Consider the following 21,319-nt stretch of genomic DNA (forward strand, 5'->3'; position numbering starts at 1 on the left):
ATATAAGCTCATTCCCATTTGACATACACATCCTGCTGATGACAAATTTATGAACACCGAAAGACGGCGCCACAAACTTGTTTAACAATCGGCAAGTGTGACCGAATCGTATCAAGTAATAAAACAAGGAAAGACCAAGTATCGTTTTCCCAAAGGACTCACGGCCTAGTTAGCTATATGATTTGTTGATTATTTAAGACTTGTTAACAATTGATTGTAGGGTTTAAATGCAAAAGACAGTAATTAAACATGTATGCATGAATGTTGATCAATGGAAAAGAGGAAAACAAACACTTTAATGAATTAAATGGATGAGTATGTTGTTGGGGTTATAAATTTTATCTTATCCACTCTCATATACTTTTAGGAATTCATCATTCTTATCATTAATTGCTAAGCCCAAAAATAGTGTCGCTCAGCGGTAAGTGCGTGAGTTGTTTTTCTCCCCTCAGCGGCCTTTTCACCCCTCAGCGGATCCAACGTGACTGCCTGAGTGCCGCTCAGCGGCAGTTGCGGCTTCTCCTTTTGCACTTTTTGATGTCTTTTTTGATTCCATCTCTATCCTTCTTCACTTCTTTCACCAAATTCACCTTAAAACCTGCACAAAAACACTGAAATCAAGCATAAACCTATCCAGCTCTCTTATTTCTAAAAATATGACCAAAAGCATGATTTCAAGCTAGTTTCTAAGTGTTAAAGGTTGCTTTTAGTATCAATTTTAAGCATGAAAATAACAGTTTTTCAACTGTTATCACAACCCCAAACTTAGAACTTTGCTTATCCTCAAGCAAACAAGATGTAACTCAATCTTCTACCAAACCTTATAATGATTCACTCATTCAAAAATCCTCTTTTCAAGGTAAGTAAAACTTCAATCAAACTCATGACAAATATTTCAATCAAGATGTACACATGCTTTGGTGTTCACAAAGTCACTTACTATCCAACAAATGCTATTTTTCATGAATGATCAATCAACTAAACATGGATGTTCATGTGCCCAATGAATATTTCCTCACTAGGTAAAGTGTTTCACTCAAACACAAGTGTATAAGAGGTAATCACTCATTCACTCTACTATCACAATGTCACATGAATCGTCTTTGCCTTTCATTTAACCACAATCAAATAAATTCACAAGCATGCATCATCACAAGGACTTTTTCAATGACTTATAATGTGGCTAGGCTAACAAGAAAATTGGTTTTTCTGGATCACAAAACGCTTAAGTTAAGAGAATCATATCAACACAATCATTCTTATTTTTCCCAACTTTCCTTTGCATTGAGCTTTGCTTTTTCTTTTCTTTTCTTTTCTTTTCTTGCTCTTTTGCATTCTTATTCTTAGCTCTTAGCTCAATGCTTTCAATTTCCCTTTCTATTTTCCAACAACCCCAAACTTGAACATTTATCAATACCACAAAATATTTTCTACTTAACTCAAGGTAAAGCTTTTCAACAAGGGTTTCCAAATCATGTTCAAGGCTAAGGGTTCAAAGGATAGAACACATAGTGTTCCCTTTTAGTGGCTAATCATGAAATTGGCTAATATAAGGGTTACCAACAAATGGCCTTGATCATGTGATGTAAACAAGCAAGTAATTCAATCATAGAAAACCTGGGCAAAGTCATTCATGCTTTCACAGTAATAGTATTCAACACAAAAATTCTGAAGCTCAAAACCTCACATATAAGCTCATTCATATTTGACATAAACATCCTGCTTAATACCACAATCACAATCATAATATCATGCATTTGTTCTCAAAGTTTGTTCTCAAAGTTTGTGAATCACCTGTACAAGCATGTAATGTGCACAGCTCAACATTAATCCATATCAAAGTATCATCAAGCATCACTTATCAAACAATCACAATTATAAGCAAACCATCACACCAGACAAAGTTTCCAATTGAGTACATCAAACCCTATTCTAATAGAAAAGTAAATAAGTTCAGATCCCAAAACCAAATAAAGCATAAGTCTTGCTCTAATTATGATAGCATTCATCAGTAAATGTTATCTCAGCTCCTCATCAATCTGAGCTATTATCTGTATCATCCTCTTCTTCCTCATCTTCCGCATCCTCAAATGCATCATCATCATCAGCTTCATCATCTTCTTCCATCTCCAGAGCTGAAGCTTCAGCTGCTTCAGCTCTGCCTCCTTGTACTTGCTCTTTTGGCCAAGCTACCACATTATGAAATTCCTCCATAGTCCACCTGTGTGCTGGAGGTGTATCATACATTCCAACAATCATCTCTGCAGTAGCCACCTGCCCTCTGTGGATAGACTGTAACTGTGCACCTATAAGAGACATGTACATGTCCCTCATTTGGAATGGTTCTGCTTCATGTGTCTCAGCAGATGCCCTACTTTGTGCTTGCCCTCTTTCTCTACGAGTACGGCGTGGTGGAACTGGTTGAGCTGCTTCATCGCCTCCACAATATTGTCTATAATAAGCCTCATCAATTGCTTTCCTTGGCCTTTCAAAAGGTGGAGATGAAGTATCCACCCCAGCTATCTTGTAGAGGTGTGTGATTAAGGACGGATGTCGTAAGGGTGCTTTGTTGTTTGTTGTGTTAGCACACACCCTTATCTCATCAGCTATTACCTGTCCAATATTGACATTCAAGTTCCTGATTGCACAATAAAGGAGGAGTGCCCTACTAAGAGTAATGTCTGACACATGAGAACATGGCTGAATGTTAGCATGAGAAAATGCCATCCAATCCTTTGCAAGAGGAGTCAAGTCAGTTCTCCTAATGTTTACCACAACGCCAGTTCTATTCCTTTGAAAATGTCCTCCAGGCACACATAAAACTCTCTCTACATCCTCAAAATCAGCTCCTTCTTCCATACAGAGAGCAAACTGGCACTGCTCACCAGCCCACACAATATCCAAGAAGTTGTTGATGGAATCAGGATCATACCTGATAGCATGGCCTCTAACATAGCCCAAGTAATTCTCAGCTGGATAATCACCAATCTTTCTTGCATTAGTGTAGAATTCTTTTACCACAGCTATATTGGCAGGTGAAGGGTATGTGGCTAGCTTTCCCCAATCATTCCCTAACAATTGCTCTCCAAATTGAGGAGCAAAGTTAGGTATCATTCTCACCTTTCTCTCCATCAGTAACCTCCTATCTTGGACCACCTTGAAGTGCTTCTCATGTTTGCGAGATAGGAACCTACTAGAATGGGGTTGTTCTAGTTCCTTTTCTTTTCTTTTGGATACCATGGTCTTAAATCTTTTGCTTGAAGAGGATGTCATTCCTACATCAAACACAGATACCAAACCACAAAACATGTTGTTAATCATTAGTAAAAACACAGAAAACACCTTATTTCGAGGCTAAACCGCTGCTGAGGGTCAAAAATCACCCCTCAGCGCCACCAGTGTAACAATCCAGAACACAATTCAGCAAGAATTTGATGTCTGTCAGAGTGCCGCTCAGCGGCAATTTATCCCTGAGCGGTAACTCTGCAGATTTTTGAAAACTTAGTTTCAACCTGTCCTAACTCCACCCACATGCAATTTTCAGTTTTCCAATTCAAAATCATTCAGTTCAATCGGTTCAAACTTCAATTAAATCATCAAATCATGCATAGAAATCAAAACCCCTAAAGATTCATGCTTTAACAATCAAATTCAAATTGAAGAACCCTAGAATGACAAATGCTTAACTTACTTGGGTGGAGATGCTAGATGAACTGAGAATGCTTTCAAGCTATGATGCTCTCTCTTCCTACCCCAAACTTAGATGGAAAACTAGTGAGAAAGTGAGTGAAAGGGAGATTTTCTCAAGAAGGATGAGGGAAAAGTTGAAGAGAACCTTTGAAAAAGTATGTAGGAGTGTGTGTGCAGAGAAGAGTCTGAAAAGAGAAACTAAGGCGCATCTTAGGGTATAAAAATACCCTCATGGGCTCGGGTTCCGCTAAGGGGCAACCTAAGCCCAGTCTGCGACGCTACCGCTCAGCGGCACTTTCGGGAAGTCTTATTCTTCTCCCTAGCTTAACCTAAGTGCCTCCTAAACATGCCCCTCACTTGCTCCCTGCAATAACATTTTCAGATTACTCATGCAAAACCCTATTATGCAACTACAATAAAACAAACAAAAATATAATCAATCAACTGGGTTGCCTCCCAAGTAACGCTTGTTTAACGTCACGAGCCTGACCCAAAATCCACCAACACCCATCAGTAGGTGCAAAACTTTCTTACCAACACCCATCAGTAGGTGTAACAAACCTAGTATCCTTCAGTAGATACTTAACCACCTAGCATCCTTCAGTAGATGCTATATCCAAAAAAAATATTTACAGAAATAATGTCCAACTGATTAAAAATTACAAAACCAAAATAAAATCAAAAGAAATATTGTCCTCAAATCACTGGAATGTCTTCCAGCAAGCGCTCTTTTAACGTCATTAGCTTGACCCAATAAAGTTCAAGTTCCTTCTTCATGGTTGATGTCCATATCCCACCAACTCCTCAACTGCTTCCGGTGTACTGTTTTGAGTCTTCTAGAATGTGGAGACTCTATCTCTATCATCTCCTTTTCTTTGTAGCCTTTCACAACCCACAACTTGTTTTTGAATCTCACAGGTGTACCAAGTTGGAGTCGTTCTTTCATCTAGTCATTAGGAACTTTTCTTCCTCTTCCAATCTTTTCTTTTTCCTGTACCTGAAACAACAAACAATGTTTACCTTTAACCTTGGGCTTTTCATCTTCAGGGCTAGTCATGAGTACATCTTGATATGCAGCTTTATGACTAGCTTCTTCCTCCTGCATATGCCTCTCTTCTTTGAAGACATATACAACAACTCTCTCTTCTCGGTCTTGGAGCACCACTATACCTTCGTTCACATCAATGATGGCTTTTGTCGTTTTCATAAATGGTCTTCCGAGAATAATGGGTATCTTTCCAGTCTCCATCTTCACCACCACAAAGTCTACCAAGAACTGGAGTTTGCCTACACAAACTATAATATCCTCTGCTATTCCATAGGGTTCCTTTGAAGATCCATCTGCCATTACTAAGTTAACCTTTATAGGCTTCACATCAACATCACCAATCTGCTCTAGTAAAGAATAAGGTATCAAGTTAACACTTGATCCTAAATCAAGTAAAGCTTTTTTTATCCTTTTCTTCTCTATTGTGCATGGAATGGAAAAGCCTCCTGGATCTTTTGCTTTTGGAGGGAATGACTCCTTTTTAACAGCTTTATACTTCTTTGTATCATCATCTCTACGTCTTTTCTTTTTAGAGACTTCTTCCTCAGGTTTAGTATAAACTGCAATTTATTGTAATATCTCCTTCCAAGGTACATCATTGTCCACCATCTTGAATAATTCTGTAAAATCAAATTGTTTCTCTTGATTTATTGGAAAAGGAAAAATATCTTTACTCTTTATCTCTCTTCTTTCTCCTTTCTCTTTTCTCTCTTCTTTTTCTTTTTCTCTCTTTTCTCTCTCTTCTTTTTTTTTTCTCTCCTTTTTCTAACTCAATTGTCTCATCATTTGTACTCTCCAACACTTTACATTCTTCCCTGGGGTTAACCTCAGTATTAGCCCAAAAATTTTTGTCTGGCCTCTCTTCCAACTGCTTGGTAATCTGACCCATTTGAATCTCCAAATTCTTAATAGCAGCTTTAGTGCTCTTTTGAGTAGACTCAGTTTTCTGTATGAACTGATGAAGAGTTTCTTCCATCCTTATTGATCTTTCATTAAGTATAGAAATCTGTTTCCATAAGGTTGGTTGTTGTTGTTGCTTGTTAAATTGCCCACTTTGTCCAGCTTGCCCACTTTGTCCTTGACCAATGCTTGGGTGTGGTTTCCACCCTTGATTAAAATTCCCCTGACGATATTGATTGGCCATGAAGTTAACATCCTCTAAGGATTCTGCTGGAAAGGTGCATTGACCATTGATATGGTCACCCCCACATAATTCACATAACTGTGATTGAACCTGTGCAACAGTCTTTAACTCTTTTGGCAGTTGTGCAAGTGTTTTTGTAAGAGTCTCCAGTTGTTGAGTTAGTATCTTGTTCTGTGCTAGCAAGGCATCATTGGTTTGTAACTGTAGAACTCCTTTTTGTTGAATAGGAGCTCCTCTTTCACTATTCAGCTCATTATCACTTGTAGCCATATTTTCAATAATTTCTGTAGCTTCCTCTGGAGTTTTCCATTTGATATTTCCTCCTGCTGAGGCGTCATGCATTATCTTGGTTTGTGAGCCAAGACCTCCAAGGAAGATTAGGACTACTTTCACTTCATCAAATCCATTCGTGGGAGTCTTTCTTAATAAGCTTTTATATCTGTCCCATGCATGACCTATTGATTCCTCCATACCTTGCCTGAATGATGAAATCTCTTGCTTTCTTTTATTTACCTTTGATTATGGAAAGTATTTGTTTAGGAACTTTGTCACCACTGCTTCCCACTCTATAAAGCTTCCTTCAGGAAAAGAATTCAACCAAAGCTTAGCGTTGCCTCCTAATGAGAATGGAAACAGGCTAAGTTTGATTGCTTCGTCCGACACCCCATTTATTTTGACCGTGTTGCAGATCTCATTAAAAGTTGTGAGGTGCTCATATGGGCTTTCGTGAGACAACCCATTAAATTGATTACTCTTCACCAGTTGGATTAATGTCGGTTTCACCTCCATATTAGCTGCATTGACTCTTGGTCTTGCTATGCTATTGAAATGCTGAGGTCCAGCTATATTAGTGTAATCTGCAAGAGTTCTTCTGGCATTATTATTCTCCATATTCTCAGTGCTATGGTCAGAACTTTGTGGTGATGGTTATAACAGAGTTTCCGGAGAAGGAAAAAGCTCTCTAGATGTACGGATTCTTCTCCTCCGTCTACTATCATCCAAACCTTCAAGAAGAGGTTCTGCAGTTTTCTTGCTTCTAGTTCGGATTGCTTCCTGCATACACAAGAAAAAAAATCCCTAGAAAAATTGGTTAGCACAAAAAGATATAGAAGAAGATATAAGATCAAAGATAAGAAGATAAAATAAAAACAAAAAAAAACAAAAAATAAAAATAGAAAACAGAAAATAAAATAAAATAAAATAAAAATAAAAACAGAAAATAAAAACAGAAAATAAAAGCAGAAATTCAAAATTCAAAATTAAAGTCAAAGATAATCAATAATCACACAAATGAACTAGTTAAACCACGAGTCCCCGGCAACGGCGCCAAAAACTTGATGACAAATTTATGAACACCGAAAAACGGCGCCACAAACTTGTTTAACAATCGGCAAGTGTGACCGAATCGTATCAAGTAATAAAACTAAGTAAGACCAAGTATCGTTTTCCCAAAGGACTCACGGCCTAGTTAGCTATATGATTTGTTGATTATTTAAGACTTGTTAACAATTGATTGTAGGGTTTAAATGCAAAAGACAATAATTAAACATGTATGAATGAATTTGATCAATGGAAAAGAGAAATACAAACACTTTAATGAATGAGATGGATGAGTATGTTGTTGGGGTTATCAATTTCATCTTATCCACTCTCATATACTTTTGGGAATTCATCATTCTTTTCATCAATGTTAATGCCACTCTCTAAATCACCTTGCAAGAAGGCCTATCCTTATTTACGAGTTCATACAATTCCTAGTATTCCTAATAATTAATTCTGAAGCACAGAAGCTTAAAGGCAACTAATATGCTATTGGGAGAAAATCCTCGGATCTAGATTTCCCCGTACGTTCCCATATCGACAAAATCAATAATCATGGCATTGAATGAGTTAAACAATGCAAGCTTTAAGCAAAGAGGAAAAACCCTAAATAATGATGAAAGAAAGCATAAATCTTAAAATAAGATGTTAAAACAAATTCCATATATGAGAGTTTCACAAGACTACATTGATTCCCCAACAACAATACAAGGTTTAGTTCACCATATTCATGGTTGTCGCAACCGAATATCGCGACGGGACAACGATCCAAAAACGAAACGGGTTTTGAAAAGAGATTTGGAGTCGCCACCATAGTTTATTCTGGAAAACTACGGAAAAACCATAAAATGACAAGGCAAGGTCCGCGAAAACTGAATTTCGGGTTCGGGAGTCGGTTACGTGTAGGGAAGGTATTAGCACCCTACAACGCCTGCCCTAAGGCAGTACCTTTAATTAAATACGCGAATTTAATGTGGTTTGCTAAATGTTTAATTATCCCTCAAATAAAAAAATTAAAGAAACAAAAATATATTTTTTAGTTTTTTGGGCCCGACAAGGATTGACCTTGCTCCTACGTATTCTCATTCAAAATGAGAAATCAGGGTTACGTAGTTCTGGTGGAAACTCTTTGAGAAATTTGTTTGGAAATTATTTGGAAATTGTTTGGAAATTGTTTGGAAATTTGTTTGGAAAATGATTATGGATAAATTTGGATTTTTTGGGAAAGTGAACCTGACAAGGGCTAGCCTTGCTCCTACGTATCTCCACTTTTGATGGAGAATCAAGGATCACGTAATTTTGGCCGAAAGGTTGATTGTTGTTTGAAGATGTGGATGTTTTTAGTTTTTTGAAGATTTTATGCTTTTTTTTAATATTTTCGAGAAAAGAAGGTAAAGAGCACTAGGCCGACGCGGACGGTCACACAAGCACTCATACCATTATTTAAATTTATGTAAATAGGAGAGAAAGGTATCGAACACTGGGACGACGCGAGCGGTCACACGTGTGCTTAACCTTTAAAACGTATGTTTTGTAAATTTTATATAAGGAAGAAGGGAAGGTTTCTAGCACAAGGACGACGCGAGCGGTCTCACGTGTGCTTAACCTTTAAAACGTATTTTTTGTAAATTTTATTTAAAAAAAAAGGAAGAAAAAAGAATAAGAAAAGGTTTTAGCACAAGGACGATGCGTGCGATCACACATGTGCCTAAACCTTTAAAATATTTTATTATTATTTGAGAAAAGAAGAAGAAAAAGTTTTAGCACAAGGACGATGCGTGCGATCACACATGTGCCTAAACCTTTAAAACATTTTATTATTATTTTTTTTGTCTTCTATTTTTTGTAGACTTTTATAATATTAAAATAATGTTTTCATGCATATTTAAAATAAATCTAAAAATAATAATTACTTAATTATTTACATAACACAAAATGATATTTACTTAATTATTTAATAATAAAAAAACAGTAAAATTATTTACACAAGCGTTTTTAAGGATGTCAAAATAAATAAAAATAAAAATAAACCAAATTTACTAAATGTTAAAAACACACTAAAACTATTTCTTAATTTTAATCTTATATTTTTTTTCAGAAAACAATCGCTTAAAGAAATAACGTTACTATTAAGAAAACTCAAACTACTTTATAATGTTGCAATTTTATATATTTTTTTCTTTTGTACCTTTTTCATTTTTTTGTCTTTTAGTTTTTTTTATGGTTGCATCGTTTTTTTTTTATTAAAAATAACACAGATATTATAATAGTAAGACAAATACTAAAAAAGTAAAGGGAAAAAAACGAAACAACCAATACGCAATCAAACAAATACTAAGAGCATAAAAAAAAACAATTAAATAAGGATAGGGGTGTAGATGGAAAAACCTTCCCCTGGCAGCCGCTGGCGCCCCAAACCCTTTTAGGTTTTTTTTTTAAGCGTAGGTAAGAGAAACGAGGCAACCTCCCTTTCCTCCAAACCGGTAAGCTGCAACTGGTCGGCGCTTCCACCATTTCCTCTAACCATATTGCAATCAGTTCAAAACCTTTAATAGGATCTTCTGCAAAATACCACTCATTCCAAGAACAATCATCATCCCACTGTATCCTATCGGGCATTCCACCGGGAATATTTTCTTCAGATTTTCTAACTTTGGCAGAGCTCTTCCAAATGCATGAGTTTTATTGGAACCTGACTACCGACTCGATCTGCTTCGAATCTGCTTCGAATCTTCTTCTTCTCTCATGCTTGAATGACAATGTGCTTGAATGACAATGGCTTTTGGACATGGTCGATCAGAGGCGGCGCCTGAAGATGCTTCACCAAAGCAGGAATCGCGCCTCCTTCAATAAAAACCAGGATCTGCCAATCGTCGTATTTTTCCTCGTCGCGCTTCCACTTGGTGGTGTAGTCGTTGTTGTTGACAGCGTCGAAGGCGAGGGGCGCGAGAAGCGTGGCGTACTGGCTCACGACCTTGTTGTTGAGAGAGATGCTGGCGGACCTCAAAAGCGAGTCGCGGTCTGAGAGCTCCACAGGGACAACCATGGCGGAGACCCTGGCGTTGTGGCCTCTTCTGGTGAGAACGACACCATTGGATTGACGGCGAGAACTAGGGAAAGGGAAGGAGGAGAATTTGTGTGAGTTTTTTAGGAGGTCTCTGAGGGTGAGAGTGGGTTGAGGTGGTGATTGGTCGGGAAGTGGTGGTTGTCGTCGGAGTGAGTAAAATCTAGAGAGGAGCTCGGTTGAGAGAAGAAAACCTAAACAGTGACGCAGCGCGGTGATGTAATTGGAGAGAGTGAGACGTGAGAGGAGGAGAGAAAAATGGATTGGTTGAGAGGGCCGAGTTGCGTTGGTTAGTAGGTGTTGATGAGAGAATGGACGAGTGATCTCTTTTTCTTAAGGGACCAAGAAAAATAAGTGGATGTGTGTGATGTTTGTTAGGGTGGTTACGGGTCAGAGGAGCAGAGGGGTGGAGAGCTAGGGAGCGTGTGTCAGTGTGCGTGAGGGAGGAACATTTTCTCTTTTTTACTTTTTCAGAATTGGGTGCGAGTGTACCTGGGCGTGTCTTGCTTCCTTTTTTTTCTTTTTATTTTGTTTTCTTTTTTTTCTAAATAATAATATAGAAAATCAAATCAAATAATAAAAAAAACAAAATAAAATAATAATAAAAACAGAATTAAAATTATATAAAAAAAACATAAAATAAAATAAGATACAATAAAAAAGAAAGACCTATATTATTTAGTTATCCGGACGAAATTGGGTGTTGACAATGGTGAAACTAGATGAACAATAATGAAAGAATGAAAGATAGAACCCTAGAAAGATGAAGAGGTAGCCTGAGCATCCAAGATCTTCCTTCAAGGGGTGGAAAAGTGAGTGTTTGCTTCGTCCCAGCCAAAGATACAAACCCTAGGACGTCCTAAAGCTTATATACTATTCTAAAATATACAGAAAATTAGGCCCAAGCCCAAAATAGTGCCGCTCAGCGGTAAGTGCGTGAGTTGATTCTTCCCCCTCAGTGGATCCAACGTGAGTTCCTGAGTGCCGCTCAGCGGTAAACTGCCGTTGAGCGGTAGTTGCGACTTCTCCTTTTGCACTTTTTTATGTCTTTTCTGATTCCATCTCTATCCTTCTTCACTTCTTTCACCAAATTCACCTTAAAACCTGCATAAAACACTGAAATCAAGCATAAACCTATCCAGCTCTCTTATTTCTAAAAATATCACCAAAAGCATGATTTCAAGCTAGTTTCTAAGTGTTAAAAGATGCTTTTAGTATCAATTTTAAGCATGAAAATAACAGTTTTTCAATTGTTATCAGCCAGCATACCGCGTTAAATGTGCTACCGCCCAGAAAAATAGGGCTTCAGAAAAAGGTGGTGCGCAACACACTGGAGGATCGATCACTACACATGAGCATGCCATTTGTATGGTAGAAATCTTCATTCATTTCTTATCAATTTTTCCATAACATCATGTACTTTGAAATTATATGTTTTATAATTTTACAGGCAGCACAGCTGGGACGTGCTGTTAGTGTTGATGAGGTGTTTACACAAACTCATATTCGGAAGGGCACTGGCACATTTGTTGATGAGAGATCTCGCAAGACCATTGTAAGTAGTTTGGCGTAATAATATTCAATTTTCTACTATTTATTTTAGTTTCACACTTTGAAATTAAAGTTATTGACGTTTTTTTATCTGATTTAATAGGAAGATTTTTCTATTAGACTCACACAGGCGAGATCGAAGGTGGAATCTACTCCTGATGCTGCCTCAAGAATAGATGCAAATGAGGACATCATGAAGACCCAATGCTGGGTTGATGTCATCGGGGGGAAGAAGAAAGGAAGATTTTATGGGGCAGGACAACTTGCCTCCAATTATAGTGCTGCAAGAGGAGGGATATTGAAACATCAACCATCTACATCCAACAATACTGAGCAAATCAACATGGTCAGTAGAGAGGCTTATGATGCAGTTATAACCAGATTGAAGACTGTTGAAGATATGTTCAAGAAATACATACCTCACGAAGAAGTATCCGACCCATCATCTTCCCACCAGCCACACTCACTGACACAGCCCATGCAGCCCACTCGCGTGCAAGAACCTGTCCAGCAACAACTGCCTCAGGATGAAGATGATGATTCTCATGATTATACTGGCTATTAGGAGTTGATGAACTTTTAAAACTTAGTTGCTTGGTTTAAAAACTTTTTTTAGTTTTGACATTTATTAGTCTTAACAACTACTTCTATGGTATTAATAGTCGATGAACTTTCAAAACTTAGTTGCTTACTTTAAAAACATTTGTGTTTTGATGTTTAATACTATTATCAACTACTTGTATGGTATTAATGACATACATTTGATGTCTGATGTTTTGATGTTTCATATATTGATTGCATTTTATAAAACAAATAGAGTGCATTGATGTATGATGATATTGATTGGCAGGTGTATTGTGGTGAGTAAAGCAATGTACAAATAGAAAACCTGCATTGTATGAAACAAATATCGTGTGCATCGATGATGATATTGATTGGCAAGTGTATTATAATGGGAAGGTAGCAAACAAACAACACTGCATGCTACTCTGTCCATTACCGACGACGTTACCGAGGGACAGGGTCGTCGGTAAAAGACGCAAATCTTTGTGAAACGATATAAACTTACCGATGGTAAAAAACTTACAGTAATTATCGACGGCTCAGAACCTTCGATAGAACCGTCGATAATTATCGACGCCCCAAAGTAGTCGAAAATCCTACGGTAATAACCGACGGTTGGACCCTTCGATAAGCACCGTCGGTAATTATCGACACACAGAAACCGTCAAAAAAAGTTGTCGGTAATATTTCTGACGATCGCAATCCGTCAGCATGAATTTCTGACGAGGTGCTTATCGTGAGCTTTGAGTCCGTCTGGCAGCCGTCAATAAACTCCAATTATCGACGGACTCTTATGCATACCGGCAGATCGTAGCCATCGGTAATTAATTCCTAATTTGTAGCACTCGCTTTCGCTGTTTCACCACCCAAACAATTTTCATATATCATTTCTTTTCTTGTTCCTGTATTTTCAAACAGGCCATGAGAGAGAGATATAACATAAAAGCGAGAAAGTCTCTATAACCTCTCTGAAATTTTCCTTGAAAAGCAAAGCAAATTAATGAAAATGTCGGTTTCCATTTTCTTCTTCACACTTCTACCTTTACTATTCCCCTCTTCTCATTGCACCACCATCACAGTTGATGGATCTTCAGAGTGGAAGAACCCCACTGTTCACGTTGGAGATTCCATCAGTGAGTACTACCACTAATTGAATACCCCAGAAAACAATGGAATCTTTGTTATAAGCACTTTTTAACACTAGCAGCTAACATTGCTCTATGTCTCAGTTTTCAATCACAAGCAACACTACAACATCTACATTTTCAAGAATCAGAATGCCTTTGATCTCTGCAATTTCGCACAAGCCACTCTTCTCACCAATCCCAACACTGCCTCCTACACGGTAAAACCCTCCCTTCAAAACTTTTCATCTGGGTGCTTTGTAAATCTTTCCAAAACCATTGATTTTGCAGAAATAGAAAAGGTTAAAAACTATGAATAATGTCATATCTACACCATATTTTTGTTAATTAAACTCACATGTATCTAGTTACTTAAATATCTTTTATACTATTCTCTAATCAAAATTGAAGTTTTCATTTTAACAGTACCTTAATCTGTCAACATACAAAATTAGAGACTTCCATCAAAAAAAGCTAAGCAACTACATGCAAGTTGACCTAGTATATGTTCTAATATGCTTTATAAAGAAATCATAAAAGTACAAAATGCTTAATATGTATTTTTTCACTCAACTTCTAGCAAGAGAAATAAGAAAATACTCAAAGAGGATTTAAACTTATTCATGGAAAACTGAGCATTTTTGTGTTGGTTGTTATTATTTTTACCATTATATATGTTAATGTTGTCAGTGGCATCCATCACGACCTGGTTTCTTCTACTTTAGCTTCAATGGTGGGTCTCTCATAGCATGCCAAGCCTCTCAGAAGCTAGCCATTGAGGTGACCTCAGCAGTTGTAGCAGCCACACCTCAAGCTTCAGCATTGCCTCCATTTTCTGGTGAAGTGTCACCATCTCCTTTTTTTCCATGGCATTTTAATACTCTACAAGAGGGTTCACCTGGTCCTTCACCTTCATCAAGTGTGGCAACAGCTCCGTTGGAACCGTATCAAAGTGGCAGCGTACCCTTCATCAGCAGCAACCCTGCAGTGCCTCTTCCCACTGATGAAGTTGACTCTGCTACTCTACACCCTCTTCCCACCTCTAGTAGCCATCGACAACAGGTGATTCTCTTTCACATTTTCTAACACATTTTTTATCACGTTCATGATATAGAATTATGTTTGTTAGTAGAAGCTACATAGATTCCATCAAACCAGGTTCAGAAATGATAATCTGGAACTATATTATGGCCACAATTAAGAAGAAGAAGAACAAATTGTTACGTTTCGAGTAAACAGATTTTTCGAGTATTTAAGATCGCCCTTTCAGCTCTCCCAGTAAGATTTGTTCTTAAATTTGTCAGACATTGAAAATCATGATAAAAAGCAACTACTATATGTTACAACTTGAAATTTCGTTTTCAAATAAGAACAAAATAGGCTTGTGGGCTTGGGAAAATTTGTGGCAAGACAAAAAAAACAAAAAGAAATGTATATATATATATATATATATATATATATATATATATATATATATATATATATATATATATATATATATATATATATATATATATATATATACACATATACATATATAAAAGCACTTATTTTCTCACTCTGATTGTAATAGATTTGTCAATCTAACATGACAATAGAAGCTGGGCTATATTATAGAATACAAATGTTGGTTTTCTTTTTATGTTAGTGTACTTTCTTGCTACTTCATGATCAAGGAAACACATGATGATGTGTTAATTATCATCAGAGTTATAAAGTATTATAGCGGTGGCATTCACTTATTCATCACATTTGGTAGGTTACACTGATTTGGGTCTGTTCTATTATTGGTGGTTGCAGGTGATGATTGGATCATTTGGACTTGTAGTAGCTGTGCACACAATTACTTCACTGCTGCTTTAAAATGAGTGAGATAGAGAGTGTGAATAGGGTTTCACCAGGGACTCTGATTGAGTCTAAAGTAGCTCTAAGAAATTATTACACCATGTATTAAGATGCTCTTACATTATCTTTCAATTGGTTTTTGCCACTTTTCTTGTTCTTGGATTCTGGAGCACAATTGATTACCATATTTGCTTTGACATATATGCCTCAAATTAATCCCCTCACCACATGTGAGTGTGTCACTTTCTGTGTTCATAGTACATTTGGGTCCCCAACAACACCTATTAATTCATAGTGTGTCCATCCAGCTTAGCCTAGTTGACCAATGTATGGTTCAATAAAGCCACATGCTGGTGGGGAGCTATGAAGTGTGCTGTGTTTCTTTTTCACCACTTGATCACTGACAGAAATAAATTGCTGGTCCAATAAAGCCACCATTCCCAAGTTATCCTCAAAACTAGTCTTGAAGTTTTCTTCTTGGTTCAATTTCAAACTAGATTATTTTTTATCTATTACAAAGTAAAAGTTTCTTCTTTTCTCATTATTGAATACAAAATGAAACAAAATAGAAGTATATCAGTATTATATGTCTTCTACAGAAACAATTAATGCTTGAAATGCTTGCAAATTTGGGAGGTAGAGAAAAATAAGATGGCATCTCAAATATATGGCAGGTTGCAGATCAATACTTATTTCATTTGAATTATTATTACATCATGCATATCCAACGTAAGTATAATAAAAAAAATTATCTACAATGAAAAAAATATATATCAAATTCTAAGTTATGTTGACTTCGTTCTAGTAAAATCACATGTGTGGGATTGTATGAAATTTGGTGTAGACGAGAAGAGTTGGTAAAGGTATTAAATGGCCTTGGTCCATGCGTGAGATCAAGCAAAGTCGGTGTTCACTTTGTGGCCACGAGGAATAAATTAGGGAAAACCGTACGTTTTTTTCTTTCCTTTATGAACCTGAAAATGACCACAAAGGATGAAGAGAAAAATATTCAGAAGAAAAATATATAGTAACAAAAGGTGGATCTCTCACTCCGATTTTCTAATCATAGTATTTCTTAAATTTATATTTAGTTTGTAAAATACGATCACTGGGAATGTGTATAATTTTATTAAATCATGACATTTTATCCCTATCTCAAGTCTTAAGATTTTTTTTTCCTATTAAATATAAGTGTATTATAACATAAATTAGGATAACTAAATGAAGTATGTTATTACAGTTCTATTTGATGAGTTAAACACAAACACCTTCAATTGACCCATTCGTCGAATGAACTTTTATTTAGACAATAAGTAAATTTTGTTGGTTAAGCAATTCAGGCTAATCTCGCATAATTTCGTCGGATGTATTTCTTAAGCATTTATATCAATGCTATGTATGTCTCAATTATACTTACAAATGATTATTGAAAATCCATATATATTTTACATCTTTACATCTCATTAAAAACAAATTGTTCATAAATATTCATATTTAGATGTTTATACCTTCATATACATATTGGTATATACAAAATTTTGCAGAAAAAGAAATAAACTACTTATATAGTGTACAATGGATTAAGATGAGTAGTGATGAGTGGTGGTGGTCCCTAGGATAGAAAAGTAATGGTAATTGATCCTGTAATTGAGATATTAATGGTTTTATTTGGTAGATTTATATTTTATACTGGTTATGGTGTAAAAAGTAGCACCATGGTATAATTATAAATAGGGTTAAATATGCTTTTGTTATAATTCATTAGGTGTAAAAAGTAGCACCATGGTATAATTATAAATAGGGTTAAATATGCTTTTGTTATAATTCATTAGGTGTAAAAAGTAGCACCATGGTATAATTATAAATAGGGTTAAATATGTAAAAAGTAGCACCATGGTTAAATTTATTTGATGTTTCAAATGCATTTCTTAGTGAACATTGAAGCAAAAATGTGTCAAACAGTGTAAACAACTCAAATGTTATCATGAAACGCACTTGAAACATCAAATAACCCTAACAAAATTTAGTTAAAAGGACTAAATTCACACATTTCTAAAGTTTGAGGACTAAATTAGGCCAAAGTTTTGAAGAGGGACTAATTTCAATTTTCGCTGAAAGTTAATAGACCAAAAACATATTTAACCCTTATAAATATGATAACACTTTTTATACGGGTTGTAGTTATAATATTTATAAAATGTGAACATAGTGACAATTTTGTAATAAAGAAAAAAAAATTATACTAGTTCTAGTTATAATTAATATAGAAAGTGAATATGGTGATATTTTTGTAATAAATAAGAAAAATTTTTGTACCGATGTTAATTATAACTGATATAAAAAGTGGACACAGTAGATATTTTTAATAAATAAGAAAACTTTCTATACTAGTTCTAATTATAACCAGTATAGAAAGTAGTTTCTTTTCTTTTTATTTTTGAAGAAAAGAAAATATTCATTCTCCACTTCCTCCCAGACTCCTAGCAACCCCAAACTACCTTCTTCACCCATAGCCTTATGCTCGTGTTGTTTCTTTTTCTCGCTGATAACAGTTGAAAAACTGTTATTTTCATGCTTAAAATTGACACTAAAAGCAACCTTTACACTTAGAAACTAGCTTGAAATCACGCTTTTATCTATATTTTCACAAATAAGAGAGCTGGACAGGTTTATGCTTGATTTCAGTGCTTTTGTGTAGGTTTTAAGGTGAATTTAGTGAAAGAAGTGAAGAAGGAGAGAGATGGAATCAGAAAAGACATTAAAAAGTGCAAAAGGAGAAGCCGAAAGTACCGCTCAGCGGCAGTTTACCGCTGAGCGGCACTCAGGAGCTCACGGGAGGGCCGCTGAGTGGCAAAATGGCCGCTGAGGGGAAGAAACTACTCACGCACTTACCGCTGAGCGGTAGTTTACCGCTGAGCGGCACACTTATGGGCTTGGACCTAGATTTTTTGTAATTTTAGAATAGTATATAAGCTTTAGGACGTCCTAGGGTTTGTATCCTTGGCAGAAAGGAGGCAAACACTCTCTCTTCCACCCCTTTGAAGGAGGATCTTGGATGCTCAGGCTACCTCTTCACCTTTTTAGGGTTTTATCTTTCATTCTTTCATTATTGTTCATTTAGGTTCACCATGAATATGGTGAACTAAACCTTATATGTTTGTTGGGGAATCAATGTAATCTTTTGAAGCTCTCATATATGGAATTTGTTTTTACATCTTATATTTAAGACCTACTCTTTCTTTCATCATTAGTTAGGGTTTTTCCTCTTTGCTTAATGCTTGTGTTTGTTTAACTCATTCGATGCATGATTATTGATTTTGTCGATACGGGAACGTACGGGGAAGTCTAGATCCGGGGAATCTCTCCCAATATTATATTGGTTGTCGTTAAGCTCCTGCACTTGATGAACTAATTATTAGGAATGCTAGGAATTGTATGAACTCGTAATTAGGGAGAAGCCTTCTTGAAAGGTACTTTAGAGAGTGGCATTAACAATGATGATTTGAATGTTGAATTCCTAAAATATATGAGAGTGGATAAGATGAAATTGAACCCCAACAACATATTCATATATATATATTTCATTGAAAGTGTTTATCTTTTGCTTTTGCCATTGATCAAAACCTCATGCATACATATTTATTTTCGTCTTTGGCATAGTTTAATCCAAATATTTCGTCCTTAAGTCTTAGCTAATCAACAAACCACACAACTAAACTAGGCCGTGAGTCCTTTGGGAAGAACGATACTTGGTCTTACCAAGTTTATTACTTGAACGATTCGGTCATACTTGCCGATTGTAAAACAAGTTTGTGACATCATATTTTGGTGTTCATAAATTTCTCCATCAATCGCATTGGTATTCAATAAAACACCATTCATCTACCATCATCACTTAGCATCACAACCCTAAGTTCTTTTCATCTATCTTTACGCTAGTCACTGCATCCTCCAGCATCCATTGTCATCCCTTACCGAAATAAGGCTTCATTAGTCACATGTCATTCCTCCTCCACACTTGCTTCCACTAGCACACCTTAGGTCTTCTTTACTCATGTGTTAGCATCCTTTCTTACTGCATAACGTATGAAAAAAATCTTTGAAATAGAAGGAATTAGATCCATTAACAACAAATGTGACTTGATGTTTCCATATTTCTCATTCAACCCTCCTAAAAATTACATTGCACAATCCTTTGAACAATTAATTTAGATACTTTGCAAGAACCCTTGCAACTACAAACAGGGTTTGGTAAAAAATTTTCCACTTCATCCTAAATGATCCTTAACTTGGTTAAGTATTATTCACTTGCACTATTTGTTAGCATAAAGTTGAAAAGCAAAAGTTGTTTGATATGTCTCTTCTTTAAGCCTCTAGGCATGAGGAATTTTATTCTCTTCTTAAGGGATTAGATGATAAGGTCCATGTTATAGAGGATTTAGTTCAACCTCTACATGTTAGTGATAATGATGAATCTTAGTCGTCCTTTATGCATTTCATTCACATTTTGTATCACTTTTCTGATATATTATGTTATGTTTTATTTTTTTAATAACATAATTTGCCTTATTATGTATCTTGTCGTATTTTATTTATGGCTTATATTAAGGGAGAATTCTCTAATTTAAGGGAAGAATTTTTTTTATGTACATAAAGCTTTTTTATAATGATAAAAAAGAAAAAGAGAGAAGTAGTAGACATATGCTTAAAAGGTAATTATATTTATCTCTTGTCTATTAATCCTTTTTTTAAGTTATGTATGAGTTACCATTTAGTATAGGCTACAAAAGGCTTTAAATTAAAGGGTTTTTTATCTTAATCAAAAAGAGGGAGATTGTTAGCATAAAGCTGAAGAGCAGAAGTTTTGATGATGCCTCAAAGTCAAGTCTCAAGTGCTCTTGTTACAAGAAGATCTTCATGAAGACTTGTTTTATATTAAAGCTTTTGTAATTTAGTAGATTTATGTATAGGTGTGATTTATCGTTGATTCTTTGTATTGTTTGCCGTAGGTTGTGTTAAAATGTATTGTGAATCAAAAAAATTCATTTTATACTCAGGATAATCGATACCAACTAATGATAATCAATTAGTAATCGATTATGACTTGCCATAATCAATTATTAAGAGAAATTATGAGATTTTTAAGCAAGTTTTTTTACCATTGTGCATTCATTAAATACATAATCGATTCTCATAAGTAGATAATCGATTATCACACGTTAAATAGCTGACAACGAATTTTTGGAGGAATCCTTTAGTGAGATCTCTATAAATTAGATTTGGACTCTTATTCTAAAATACGAAATACATTTATTTGGAAATTCTTATCTGTTGTGTGTTGTGATAAGTGTTAAAGGGTTTGTGTAACCCTTGTGCGTTGGCTTTGAGAATTTAGTGTTGGCATAGAGCGAGAACTTTCACTAGAGTTATGATTGAGTGTTGTTGTTGTTATTGAGTTGAAAGCATGTCATCGTTTGTGAATATTCAAAAGAGGTGTTCATCCTTTGTGAAGATTCAAAGGAGGTGTTCATCTTTTGTGAAGCATTCGGAGGAGATGTTCATCCCTTGTGAGTCATGGGAAGTGAGTTTCATCTCTTTGGGTAACTAAAGAGGTGTTCTAGCCTTAAATTGTTTTATTTTCTGTGATTGTAACTGTTTGTTGGTTTGTGATAGTGAAGCGTTAATTCTCGGTTGATATTAACAATTGGACGTAGGATCTGTGTGATCTGAACTAGTATAAAAATTACCTATGCAATTTTCTCTCTTCCTTACTCTTTAATTTGTTTAATTTGCTATTAAGGAATTGAATTTATATGAGAAAATTATTAAAGGTATTATTTTCGATAAGAAACAAATTAACCCTCCTCTTGGTTTGTTGTACACGCTAACCATTTCGTTGCATTGCTTTGAAAATTGGTATCAGAGCTTTGACAATTGTTAGCATAAAGCTAAAGACCAGAAGTTTTGAT

At 35.7% G+C, this 21,319-nt stretch overlaps 2 protein-coding genes across 3 annotated transcripts; one reads left to right on the plus strand and one right to left on the minus strand.

The window, feature by feature from the left end:
• Window positions 1-291: 291 nt before the first annotated feature.
• On the minus strand, window positions 292-11,028 carry LOC148199336 (uncharacterized). The gene is made up of 2 exons (XM_088113821.1): window positions 9,591-11,028; window positions 292-6,935 (listed from the first exon to the last, which is right to left on the minus strand). Exon 2 carries the CDS (start codon window positions 3,319-3,321, stop codon window positions 2,035-2,037), a length of 1,287 nt encoding a protein of 428 aa, XP_087969947.1. The 5' UTR covers window positions 3,322-6,935; window positions 9,591-11,028; the 3' UTR covers window positions 292-2,034.
• A 2,193-nt stretch (window positions 11,029-13,221) lies between these two features.
• On the plus strand, window positions 13,222-15,794 carry LOC124823073 (uncharacterized). Of its 2 annotated transcripts, none has more exons than XM_088114401.1 (4): window positions 13,222-13,514; window positions 13,611-13,726; window positions 14,231-14,567; window positions 15,306-15,794. In XM_088114401.1, exons 1-4 carry the CDS (start codon window positions 13,464-13,466, stop codon window positions 15,366-15,368), a joined length of 567 nt encoding a protein of 188 aa, XP_087970527.1. In that variant the 5' UTR covers window positions 13,222-13,463; the 3' UTR covers window positions 15,369-15,794. The 2 variants fall into 2 exon arrangements, with proteins under 2 accessions (XP_087970527.1, XP_047151160.1); XM_047295204.2 differs by having other exon boundaries at window positions 13,227-13,514; window positions 14,196-14,567.
• Window positions 15,795-21,319: the final 5,525 nt, after the last annotated feature.

The sequence above is a fragment of the Vigna umbellata genome, chromosome 4, assembly GCF_029865625.1.
Source record: "Vigna umbellata cultivar VRB3 chromosome 4, Vumbellata_1.0, whole genome shotgun sequence".
Lineage (NCBI taxonomy): Eukaryota > Viridiplantae > Streptophyta > Magnoliopsida > Fabales > Fabaceae > Vigna > Vigna umbellata.

Coding starts and splice junctions, on each gene's coding strand:
- LOC148199336 (XM_088113821.1), bottom strand. CDS start 3,321: ATGATTAACAACATGTTTTGTGGTTTGGTATCTGTGTTTGATGTAGGA.
- LOC124823073 (XM_047295204.2), top strand. CDS start 13,382: ATGAAAATGTCGGTTTCCATTTTCTTCTTCACACTTCTACCTTTACTA. Junction 13,727..14,195: donor CCAACACTGCCTCCTACACG/GTAAAACCCTCC, acceptor TAATGTTGTCAG/TGGCATCCATCACGACCTGG. Junction 14,568..15,305: donor CTAGTAGCCATCGACAACAG/GTGATTCTCTTT, acceptor TGGTGGTTGCAG/GTGATGATTGGATCATTTGG.